At 35.6% G+C, this 13,282-nt stretch overlaps 1 protein-coding gene across 1 annotated transcript in view; it reads left to right on the top strand.

Annotated features, from left to right (window-relative positions):
* The window catches only part of RAP1GDS1 (Rap1 GTPase-GDP dissociation stimulator 1), a 155,497-nt gene that overhangs the window by 66,851 nt on the left and 75,364 nt on the right, over positions 1-13,282 (top strand). Inside the window, exons 3-4 of the mRNA XM_052641992.1 lie at positions 4,196-4,318; positions 9,960-10,085. Coding sequence (XP_052497952.1) covers positions 4,196-4,318; positions 9,960-10,085 — 249 coding nt within the window. The remainder of the gene's footprint in view (positions 1-4,195; positions 4,319-9,959; positions 10,086-13,282) is intronic.

Here is a 13,282-nt window from a genome sequence, read left to right as displayed (position 1 = left end):
CTATTGCCTGGTTGTTGTTTTTTTTCTTTCTGACTCTGGCAATTTCATAACAAAGCTGCATTTTTGCCCTCGGGAGGTCAGGCGGAGTCTGAACATACGGCTGCAGAGACCAGAATGAGTGGCTGCACAACTGCAAGGGCGCTATAATGGCTGTGGCTCCCACAGATATTATTCCAGAGAAGCAGTTGCCCTTCATGTCTGGGTCCTTCAAAATTCAAGGACTGCCAGCTGTAATTTGTAGACATACTCAAACGTTTTTATGGCTGCACCTAAATGTGAAGGGGGGAAGTTGGATTGATTCCTGCAAACATTTAAAAGGAGTGCATTTACAGTGTCAGTAGTGGTCTGGGTAAAGATAATGAAAAGTGTGCCTTTTTTTTTTTTTTTAAGAACTCCTGATTACGGCTTTTTTTTTTTTTTTTTGCAAGCAATCAGAAAGCCATTCATTTAGACCTGCATACACCACACTCACTGAACTCTCTTAAAATCATTTCAAGGGTGGTCACAGATATCAGAAAAAATGTTTAGTTCACAGATACACACTGTAATATGGAGTAGAATGCCAGTGTAGAAGGCATATATGGAATGAGACTGAAACTTTATAATTATTTATTGGATAGTGGCAGTTTAATAGGAAGCAGTATTTGACTCTTTGTTTTCATGCCAGATGAAAGAAGATAATTCCCAGCTGTTTCATTTAAATTCTAGACCTACATAGAAATCCACATGCTAGCAAGTTAAATAGAACTCCTTTTCAGTTTTTCTAAATGGTAAGTCAGATTTATATGAAAAACCAGATTATATTTTCTCTGACAATAGTATTAAAAAAGATACTATCCCCAAATCTTGCTTCATTGTATTACAACTGTCCTTCCAATACTTTGGATTGTAATCCATGGAAATCCATCAGAGTGCAAGAGTTTTGTATTGTTTTCTTTTATTCCCCTTGCCCCTGACATCAGCTCTGATGTTAAGCCATTCTTTTAGTTATAGTTAAAATGAGACATGCATGGGTGATTTGCAGTTAACTCCTCGCCTCCACACACACAAATGCCTCAGCCTCACATCTAATCATGATTCATGCCTTATGCCAGATTCTTGCTGTCATCCTAGCACCGGCAGATGGTGGGACATGACCCCTGGGGCAGTGTGCCCCAGTGTTCTAAGGTTGTACATCTTTTGGTAGCAGTGGTCAGAAAAGGAAGAATTTTAATGTGGCAAATTTTTTCTTTTGACTTCTTGCTTTAAAAAAATAAATTAATGGAAATTTGGTGTCAGATTTTCAGGTGGTACCATAAAAACTTATTTTTTAATCCCAGAAACAAAAGTGAAAAGGCACATTGTATTTTATAAATGGGCTTGCTGAAAGAAAGGACAGCTGCTGTGTTTATATTTTATCATGCAAACTACATTTGTAATAATCTGAATTGTGAGAAATGAGTGAGTAACAGCATACAGAAAGACAGTTTCGTTTATTTATGCTTAAGTACGTTTGCTGTTGTAAAGAATGGCACCAGTGGATGCCAGATGATACACGTTGAGTTGTTAGTGTAGTTGAGTCTGAATTTGCTCCTTATGCTCTAAGATTAGTATGATTGGTGACTTTAGACAAATTTGCTTCATCTTTCTGGACCTCTGTTTCTTCACCTAATAGAAAATGTTGTTTTAAAGTATCTCCAAAGTAATCCTTTTTATTACAGAACATAAAATGTAAGAAACCAAAATGGTATTAGCTGCTTTAATGTGTACTAGGCCTATGGTAGAAGAAGGAAATGCATGGATGGAGTTTCAACATTAACTAATCCTGATTACTTGATCTTTTTTACTGGATAGATAAACATACACATAACTACAGTATTTGCAAGGGCATGTTTTTAAGATAATAAATCCATGGAATTTTTACAATTTTCAATTTTTACAAATTTTCCTATGTAATTTTCTATTGATTCAGCCGTTAATTCTAGCTTCTCTAGATGACGTTAAGAATATTAAAGCTCTCTCACCCAGAATCCTGGGTAGTCATGGGTTGCACAGAAAATTGCTGTTTCGCTTTTTGACCAGAAGCTATGATTAGGGCTGCATTTTGCATTCAGTAAGCATGCACATACAGTTACTTATGTATGTGTAACTCAGTGTTTCACCTTACTATGCATGAACAAAAAGTTTTTCTATTCTTTTATTGTAGATATTGTTAATTCTATTTCTCTTTTTAAGGAATTGCTGGTCCTTATTCACCAGATCGATTTCAGGGTTCTTAATGGATTGGGACCCACAGTTTGAAAAACACTGAGCTGAACAATCAGCACTTACTATAAAGAAATAATTATTTTTTAGACTTTCTCAAATTATTAAAAATGATTTCCTACTCCATTGATCACAGCAGCTGTCATTTACTTAACAAGAAGTCTTTAGAATTCTTTTATTTATATGTGTATTCAAAGGCTATAAAAGATATTGAGGAGCTACACATAGAAACAACATTCAAATGGGGTGTCTGTGAGTTTGATATAGCTTTGGATGGCCTGCCTAATTTTAATGTTCAGAGTTGTGTTCCTGTTTTGCTGGATACCTGGCATGGAGTGTCTTGCATGGGAGTTTGCTGGCTCTTCGGTGGAGCTTGGTCTCAGGGTAGGTATGGGAGGCTTTTGGGTGGGCTTTCGTCATTAATGTTCCCCAGTGTCAGGAGTTCTGTGATGGGTCCAGAGTTCTGGAGTTGAACCTCCTGCCTCTTGGGTTTGGTCCCCCTCTTATGGTAACATCAAGAGTCTTCCCTCCATACAGCACAGAAGGCAAAACCCCTAGGTTAATGATGACATGACTTTCCAGAGCCAGGAACACCCAAAGAGATTCATAGTCATATAAAGAAGAGAGGAGGGAAATAGAGGTGACTAGGGGAAGAAAAGGGAGAGTCAAAAGGGAAGAGAGCCATCAAGCCAGTGATCAGATCCTTCATTTTTAAGAGGTTGGTTTGCCTTTCTGGTATCTGGGTCCTCTGCCAGTGTTCAGAAGTTGTTTTGTGAAAGTTACTCCACATACAGGTGATCTTTTGACCTATTCGCGGGGGAGAAAGTGGTTTCCCTGTCTTATTCTTCCGTCATCTTGGGATTGCCCCCTAAATAGAATGTTTTAATGAGCCTTATAACTTCCTATTTTTAAACACTTGGCATTCCTCTTCACTGTTCAAAGTCAAATAGTAATTTTAGATTTTGTTTCCTTGAGCTTTTATTTCCATCATCGCTCCTGGTGTTACTATTCCAGGTGTACATCATTCCAGTTACTGTTTAATAGGTCATACTTTTTTACATGAAGTGGCTTGGTTTCATGCAAAGGCTCTTCATTTGTAGTTTAACAAAGATGGAAAACAAAGAAAAGAAGTAGGCCTCTTGAATTTCTATATAACCGTATAGAATTCAGAATGAAAGTGAAAGTCGCTCAGTCGTGTCCGACTCTTTGCAGCCCCACAGACTGTATAGTCCATGAAATTCTCCAGGAGTACTAGAGTGGGTACCCTTTCCCTTCTCCAGGGGATCTTCCCAACCCAGGGATTGAACCCAGCTCCCGCATTGCAGGTGGATTCTTTACCAGCTGGGCCACCAGGGAAGCCCAGAATTCTGAATACCATGGCCTTATTGCTGCCTAAACTACTTCCGTTTTTCGTTAGTGGTATTTTGAATAAGTTTTGTGAGAAACACGGTAATCACATGGAACTGAATAGTCTCTTCTGTCACTCCATATAAAATGATATGAGGTGAGTTTTTTGCACATGTAATTAATTGCCACTTTTAATTGCTGTAGCATTATTGGAAGTCATAGAATTTATATGTATATAATAATACACTATTAGGAAACTCAAGGGAAGTAGAAAATAAAGCATTTCTACTCTGAATAGACAGGATTGGAAATAACATTGAAAAGTAAGTCTGGTATGCAAATGGTATATTCAGAAAGGATTCCTTTGTAATCTGACTGTAGGTTTACAAAAGATTGTATTAAAAAGTGTTTCGCATAGGGAAAAACTGAAGATAAAAGCAGCTTGTGGAACTGAAGATAATTTTATATAAATGCACACATTTTAATATAAATAAATAATTTCTACTATAGATGGTGAAAATTCTTAAAGAATTTACTGTAGATGTAATTGTCAGTGTTAGTGTTGAAGAAGTTCACTGAAGCTCTTTGTATGTATCTCTTTCAGATATGGAAACAAGTGAAAAAATCCAAGGAAGTGGAATACTTCAAGTGTTTGCAAGTCTGTTGATTCCGCAGTCCTCCTGCACAGCCAAAGTAGCTAACGTCATAGCAGAAATAGCCAAAAATGGTGAGGTTTTCCTCAAGAACTTTTCTGCTGGGAACATCTTCAGTTTTACACCCTACTTGTCAGTATGTTTTATTAATTTATGTTTCCATTTTGTAGATTAGACCTTTTTTAAAAAAATTTTCTTTGTTTTTCTTTCCATTAACTTTTTTTTTCATGTAATTGTTTAAAATGACTGTAGTCATTCTGTTCATACATTTCTCATTTGCTATTCCATTCTGTCAGAGTTGGAGAAGGCAATGGTACCCCACTCCAGCACTCTAGCCTGGAAAATCCCGTGGACGGAGGAGCCTGATGGGCTGCAGTCCATGGGGTCTCGAAGAGTCAGACACGACTGAGCGACTTCACTTTCACTTTTCACTTTCATGCATTGGAGAAGGAAATGGCAACCCACTCCAGTGTTCTTGCCTGGAGAATCCCAGAGACGGGGGAGCCTGGTGGGCTGCCATCTATGGGGTCACAGAGTCGGTCAGAGAATAGTCAGTTAAAGAATTGCACTGCTCGTCCCTGCTGTACCTGTATCGTTCATTACTTTGGTTATGGGATTCTTGAATTGTCATTGAGTCATTGATCTTCATTGTCACAGGAGACCTTGCGTTTTTCAGTGTATACGTTGTTTTATGTTATATCCAGATAAACTCACTTTTTTTTTTTTTTTTTTTTGCCTGACCTACTGACAAACCTACTGACATGGCACTTGACTGCAGTAGTGAAGTCAGAATACATGCTATGTTTTCTGAGTTCACCTTTGTGAGAAGCATTTATTTCTTAAGTGTCCACGTATATATACTCTGAAGAAACAACCTCAAAGCATGGATTATGTAATAGCCATCCCGTTATATATGGTTTATATCCAAGGGAGAGGGGATGCGTTGGAAGATATTTCAGGGCTATTTTGTAGCAGAAATATTCGTATATGATTTTAATTCAGTCAATTTAAGAAAAACACTGACTTAAAAACAATTTCTTTTAAACTTTTAAACTTCAGAATTACTTTACTGGTTTCTGCCATACATCAGCGTGAATCAGCCACAGGTATACATACGTCCCTTCCCTCTGAATCCTTCCTTCCATTTCTCACCCTCCTGCTGCTGCTGCTGCTAAGTCGCTTCAGTCGTGTCCAACTCTGTGCGACCCCATAGACGGCAGCCCACCAGGCTCCCCCGTCTCTGGGATTCTCCAGGCAAGAACACTGGAGTGGGTTGCCATTTCCCTCTCCAATGCATGAAAGTGAAAAGTGAAAGTGAAGTCACTCAGTCGTGTCCGACTCCTCGCGACCACGTGGACTGCAGCCCACCAGGCTCCTCCGTCCATGGGATTATCCAGGCAAGAGTGCTGGAGTGGGGTGCCATTGCCTTCTCCGTCTCACCCTCCTAGGTGGTCAGAAAGCACTGGGTTGAGCTCCCTGTCCGCAAGCTTAGTCACTCAGTCATGTCCAGCATCTTGTGGGCTGCCGCTGCCCCACAGCAAATTCCCACTTGCCGTCTGTTTTGCATATGGGAATGTGTTTGGTTCCTGCCACTCTCTCAGTCCGTCCCACCCTCTCCTGCCCCCACTGTGTCCATCTGCGTCTCCACTGCTGCCCTAGGTTCATCAGTACCATCTTTCTAGATTCCATACATATGCATTAATAGACAATGTTTGTCTTTCTGTTTCTAACTCATTTCACTGTGCAATAGGCTGCAGGTTCATCTACTTCATTAGGACTGACTCAAATGCATTCTTTTTTTATAGCTAAGTCATATTCCATTGTATGTATGTACCACAATTTCTGTGTCCATTTATCTGTCAGTGGACATCTAGGTTGCTTCCATGTCCTAGTTATTGTAAAAAGTGCTGCAGCAAACATTGAGGTACATGCATCTCTTTCAGTTATGGTTTCCTCAGGGTATATTCCCAGTAGTGGGGTTGTTGAGTCATATGTTAATTTTATTCCTAGTGTTTTAAGGAATCTCCACGCTGTTCTCCATAGTGGCTGTGTCAGTTTACATCCCCACCAGCAGTGCAAGAGGGTTCCCTTTTCTCCACATCCTCTTCAGCATTTATTGTTTGTAGATTTTTTAAATGATGGCTGTTCTAACCAGTGTGAGGTGATACGTCATTGTAGTTTTGATTGGCATTTCTCTAATAGCAAGGGATATTGAGTATCTGTTCATGTTTGTCCTTCTGTATGTCTTCTTCGGAGAAATGTCTGTTTAGGTCTTCTACCCATTTTTGATTGGGTTGTGTGCTTTTCTGGTTTTGAGGTGCATGAGCTGCTTGGGTATTTTGGAGATTAATCTTTTGTCAGTTATTTCCTTTGCAGTTGTTTTGTCCCCTTCTGAGGGTTGTCTTTTAATCTTGTTTATTTTTTCCTTTGCTGTGCAAAATCTTTTAAGTTTAATTAAGTCCCATTTGTTTACTTCTGTTTTTATTTCCATTACTCCATGAGGTGAGTCAAAGAGAATCTTGCTGTGATGTATGTCAAAGAGTGTATTGCTTATGTTTTCCTCTAAGAGCTTTATAGTTTTGGCCTTACATTTAAGTCTTTAATCCATTTTGAGTTTACTTTTGTGTACGGTTTTATAAAGTGTTCTAGTTTCATTCTTTTACAGGTAGCTGTCCAGTTTTCCCAGCACCCTTTATTGAAGAGGTAGTCTTTTCTCTATTGTATATTCTTGCCTCCTTTGTGAAAAAATAAGGTGGGGCTTTCTGTCTTGTTCCATTGGTCTGTATTTCTGTTTTTGTGCCACTCCTGTTCTGTCTTAATGACTGTAGATTTGCAGTATAGTCTGAAGTCAGGAAGGTTGATTCCTCCAGTTCCATTCTTCTTTCTCAAGACTGCTTTGGCCATTCAGGGTCTTTTGTGTTTCCATGCAAACTGTGAAATTTTTTGTTCTAATTCTGTGAAAAATACCATTGGTAATTTGATAGGGATTGCGTTGAATCTGTAGATTCCTTTGGGTTGTGTAGTCATTTTGACAATATTGATTCTTCCAAAAACATGGTATATTTTCCCATCTGTTCGTGTCATCTTTGATTTCTTTCATCAGTGTCTTCCAGTATTCTGCATACAGCTCTTTTGTCTCTAGGTAGGTTTTTCCCTAGGTATCTTACTGTTTTTGTTGTAGTGGTAAATAGGATTATTTTCTTAACTTCTCTTTCCGATTTTTCATTGTTAGAACCACTGACTTCTTAAAGCAGTTTTTAAGCATAAAGGAAGGCCATGCTAAATGCAGTAGCATTAGTATGCCTCTGTTTCTCAAAGTTGATATTATTTTTAGTCTTTTTATTTTAGTAAGTTGCATATATTATACTTTAAAAAGAAGAAACTTTAAAATTCTGGTCTCAGTTTTACACAGTTTTATACATTGTGTAATCACTATGCAGGTGGCCTTGTAAAGTACCAGTATATGTTATTTTTGGTCCAGTAAAACAGCTTGTTCATGTGTGTGTTACCAAAAAGAATTGCCATGAAATTTTTTAATTTGTTTGTTGTTGTTTAGTCTCTGTGTCATACTCTTTGCAACCCCACGGACTTCAGCATGCTAGGTTTCCCTGTCCTTCACTGTCTCCCAGAGTTTGCTCAAACTCATGTCCATTGAATCAGTGATGCCATCCAGCCATCTCATCCTCTGTCACCCCCATCTCCTCCTGCCCTCCATCTTTCCCAGCATCAGGGTCTTTTCCAGTGAGTCAGCTCTTCACATCAGGTGGCCAGAGTATTAGAACTTCAGCTTTAGCATCAATCCTTCCAGTGAATATTCAGGACTGATTTCCTCTAGAGGATTAACTGGTTGGTTCTCCTTACTGTCCGAGGGACTCTGAAGAGTCTTCTCCAACACCACAGTGTGAAGCATTAAAACTTTAGCCCTCAGCCTTCTTTATGGCTCAGCTCTTATGTCTGTCCATGTTTGTTGGCAGGTTTCATTTGTTTCGAGGTGCTCAAAATATATGTTAAATTTCAGTGAGGTTCTATATATTGGTAAAGCATTTTTTTGGTTGTTAATTAAACCTGATCATCTGCTGTTTGCATGTACATCTAAGCTACTATGGTTATAATCACTATGCTCTGCCTTGGATTTGAGCTGGTCCTACATGTTGAGAAATTCTTAGTGGGTCTAGGAGTATTTCGTGTACTTGAAGCAGATTTGAACTGCTCCTAATAGATAGGGATTACCTTGGGAAAACAAAGAACTCTTGAGGCAGATCTAGTTTGAGAATGAAACCCCTCCAGACATTGTTAACCTAAACCAGCCACTGTCTAAATTCTTCTTAGGTGCAAGGTAGCTTGATTTTTATATCAAGTAGTTTATTTTTAACTTCATTAGAAACACAGTATAATTTCCAGAAATCAGTTTTTATCTTTAAGCTTTTTTCCTTAAGAATGAACACACACACATAACATAGATTGAGAAATTTTTTAGCTGATTTTGAAATGGGTTGCCATTCCCATACGATCTCACTGAGTAATATCAGTCCTCATAATAGTTTGTCACAGTTTCTCAATACCTCTGCTGCTAGAGCTTGCTTCTAGTAGCACTTTAGTAGATGACAGCTCTGTTTCAGAGACATAATTAGTAGCATTTATACATTTAATTAGAGGCTTGTTAAGGGCCTGTCACTAATCCCTGCTGGTTAAAATAAGTGGGACCCAATTTAAATGGTTGTTTATTGCTTAACCACTACATTGTTGTTGCTGTTTTTTTAAGTGACTGGCTGAGAAAATAGATTAGAGACTTCTTTTTAAAATAAATATCTTCAGAAATGCAACATGACCCAACAGAGGTATTAACTGGGCTTACATTTCTTCTTGTTATAAACTTGGCAATGAAAGAAAATTGTGTGAACTGGAGAAAAAAAGAAATTAGAAGTTGATAGGTTCATCGTTACTCTGCTAACAGAAGAGAAATATTAGCATATACTTGTTAGATTTTGGTTAATTTTGTTTAAAATTTTGTTTAAATTTTTATTTCCAAAAATATCCTCTAAAAATTGATGTAACTGACTATGTGCTGATGTTCATAAACCAGAGGATTATTAAGAAGTTCCAGGTACAAATTTAATGTGGGAGCATAGCTATGAGCATAAGTTACAGTAAGAGATTTGATACTTTTTAAAGTAAGTATTCCTCTAGATAACAGATTTAAGATGAATTTGGGACAGAGAAAAAATAAGCAGAAGAGAAAGTTTCCATGAATATTTCTTCCTTTTTAGAATTGTACTCTTTAAGTATCTATTAATAATAATAACAATATATTTCTGAAACTAGGTGCTATTTTGTGTCTACAGTGCTAATAAGTGAAGTTGTAAAAGCAAGTAAAAACTTTAAATCTTATTCTTCTTCTCCTCTTTCTCCTCTTATAACATGCAGTTAAGAAAATAGTGATAAATTAGGGTAATGAAAGTTAATGAAAAATTGTTTTGGTTTATGGTAGAGGCTATCAACAAGACAAATATGATCCCATTCATTTTTGTATACTTATTTCATGAAATATTTAGTAGGGTTGTAATAGTACTTTTGGACAGTGGTGTACTCTTCAAATAGCAAGCCATCTTAAACATTTTAATAAGTATTAATAATAAGTAAATATCTAATTAAGGAAAGTTATTTATGTAATTGTGAATGTTTATATTTTTAATTAACCATATCTCTTATTTTCAGAATTTATGCGAATTCCATGTGTGGATGCTGGATTGATTTCACCACTGGTGCAGCTGCTAAATAGCAAAGACCAGGAAGTGCTGCTTCAAACGGGCAGGGCTCTAGGAAACATATGTTATGATAGCCGTAAGTGTTGACATAACAGTGGTACACTTACAAACTTTTGTTAAGAGTCGTGACTTCTGTAATAATTCTGCTTTGAGTGTTAGCACTATCTCTTCTAGCCGAAGACATTAATGTGGGGGCAGTATGACTTAGAACTAACTATGGCTTATGAAACTTGAACTGATGGAAATTTGGGCCATAGTATTCTAAACTAAGACTTATCTGCCATGAATTTTTTGTGTGTGTGTGTGATTTCACAAATGATATTTTCAGAAGAAAGTAAATTTCTAAGTTTTGGAGCTTTTAATTTTAGGGAAAAAATGTCTTTTCAGTTAGGCTTTATTGAACTACCATCTCTGGATGAGAATGCTTCTGAACACATTTTTTAGTTTCTAAGTCTATCCAAATGCATTTTACTTTCTTGCAATTCAGTAAAGCCACTCATAAAAACCATTATCTTTCAAGAGCTAGATTGGTTTATTGCATCTTGCATTGACACCATTCCTATTTGTCATAATGTCGTTGTCATCCTTACCACTTTATACAATATTACTGTTCCTGCTAGGCAGAGAGAAAGCAAGAACTTGGGGATGAGTATAGATATTGCAAAATTTTTACATTTTCTACCTTTTCTTCCCATATATATGCAAATGAAATACAGAAAAAAAAATCTTGAGTATAGTCAATTTACTTAGACTTATCCTGATTTTCCTTTGATTTCTATTTTCAGAAACAAAAACACATTTTTAAACACTCACTTTTAGCATCTCCTAAGAATTTATTTAATTCAATAAAGTCACAAACATATTCATTTATGATAAAAGAAATATATAAAAAAAGATTGAAACCATAGGTTTCAGTTGTAACTTCTCTGTAGCAGTAGTGATAAGGCTAGCCTCATTTATTCTTTCCTTACTTTTTCTGAAATATCATGTTATAGCTGAGGACACAGGTATCTTTTATTATGAATTTTAATTGGAGAATTTTAGTCCCCAATATTGCTTATAAATTGACCTTACTTTGCCTTCATTCCAGTTCTTACTTATCCTAGGGTATTAGCTTTGTTTACAGAATCTTAGTGCTTATGTTTATGACTTTATGCTTTCACATTTAGAGTTTTTATTAAACACCATAGTTTATAATACTACCTTTCAACAATGAATGTGTATTTCATATGATTAATTTTAACAATATGCATTTAATAGAGCTCTGCAAAATAATAGGTAAAGATTGATTGCAGCTATTTGGAACACAATCATTACTCTTTATTCTTCTGTGTTTGTTATTAGATTTTAAGGCTATCAAGTATTCTTTAATCTTTGTTCAGTTTAGATAGTCTTGAATTATGCATTGCTCGAATATCATAGGAATTAATCTGTTTTGAGTACTTTTGTTCTAGAGTTTCACTTAACATTGGCACAATAGAAGAAATACCCATAGTGATCTGTTGTCTCATCTTGCTATGATTTTTATGGGCACAGAGTAATTTTATTTCCTGTGTACTCTAAAGAACCTTAAAGTTAGCGTAATAAATGTCTAGTTAATAAGATGATCATTTTTGATGAAACTGAAGTCCATTATAATACTGTTTGTCATATCCATTTACTCTGTTTTTATGAGGTATACTGTCTATAAAGTCTGTGGCTATGCTTTAGGCTATAAAGTTAATATTTTCGTTTCATTTATTTATGAATATAACCACTTTATTTGAATTTAATTCAATGAAAATTATAGCTGAATAGAAAATTAAGCGTAGTGAATACAGACTAATTTTTATAGTTTTAGATCTTCTTTAAGGAAAATGAAGTTAGTGGTCTTAACATGAATAAATAAAAAAATTTATTTCTTTAGTTTATTACTGTAAATCATGTGGTAAAATGTGTTCACTGTGCCATGCTATCTTAAGCGTATAACTTCCATAATACTATATGCTTTCTTATCCTTTTATTTGAAATTAAATTCTATAAACTTATCAGTGATTCTCCAGAATAGTTGTAGGAAGAGTAGGCCCCTTTAATTATAAGAATGATGACAAAATCTAGAAATGTGATGCTATGTGGTTGATTTTTTTATTTAATTAAAATCCATTGACATTTTATGACAATTGGGAGTTTGAAAGAACTAAAAAATTAGATTTATCTTTTTACAAAGTATTAAATAACTTCCATTGTAATGAATTAATTAACCTTATTCCTCCTTAATAATGTAATACTTCATTCCTAAAAGGAGAATAGACAACTATAAATGACAGCCTTGTAAATAAAAGGAAAATTCTTCTTACAAATAACATGTGATTTAAAATTTACATGTGTATTTTATCAAACTTACCCATAGGACTGATCAGTTTATTCTTGTTTTACAAATGTATTCCAAATAAATAATCTTTTAATGTGGGTTTCTTCAGAATTTTATTGGGCCTACAATACATAGTAAAGTCAATGTATGGATAAAGTAACATAGAGAATTCAGTATTAGAGATAAAAGCTTAAGCAATGTGTACATATTTATAGATTTTTATTTGATAGTTACAACATAAGACATTTGCTAGCATATTTCAATTAAAAGTTTTTTCTTTTTTAAAGAAGAGCTCTAACTGTAGAAAGAATTACACTTACCACAAAATTCATGGCCATCTTTTGAAAAAAGTAGGTCAGATTTCAGTTTTACCAGTTTTGACAGTGCCCCTTTTAGGAGCTCTTCCTAATGGAAGGAAACTGTCTTATATAATCCTAACATCAGGTAATAGACTGATAGAACTGCTAAATGGGACAGAGTGAGGCTTTGTTGCTGATGAACTTTTTGAATCCCAGTCTCTCTCTTGGATGTAGAGATGAAAGAGTCACTGAGTGGGAACATTTTTCATTTAAAATGCTTAGTCTTTTTCTTGTGCTTCTAGAGAACTGCCAAGGCATTTATGGATTTCTCTTTCCAAGTATACAAACAGACTTCTGATATAAGAAACATTTTAAAAAATTCTTTTACCTGTAACTTTGCCAAAAGTACTCTTTTTGTAAGAAGTTTAATACCTTTTAGATCAAAGAAGAGAAAAAAATTATATTTTAATTTGGAAAGAAGTCAGCAAAGCTTTGATGGGATATGTTAGGGGGTGTGATTTTAAATAAAGAAAAGTAATCTTGAATCTCAGAAATTCATACCTTTGACTTATTTAATTACATGTTTCTCTCAAAAGTGTTATGGAAAAAAATGAGCTCTTTCTT

Source organism: Budorcas taxicolor, chromosome 6 (genome assembly GCF_023091745.1).
Source record: "Budorcas taxicolor isolate Tak-1 chromosome 6, Takin1.1, whole genome shotgun sequence".
NCBI lineage: Eukaryota > Metazoa > Chordata > Mammalia > Artiodactyla > Bovidae > Budorcas > Budorcas taxicolor.
This window is presented reverse-complemented; position numbering and strand designations above follow the sequence as displayed.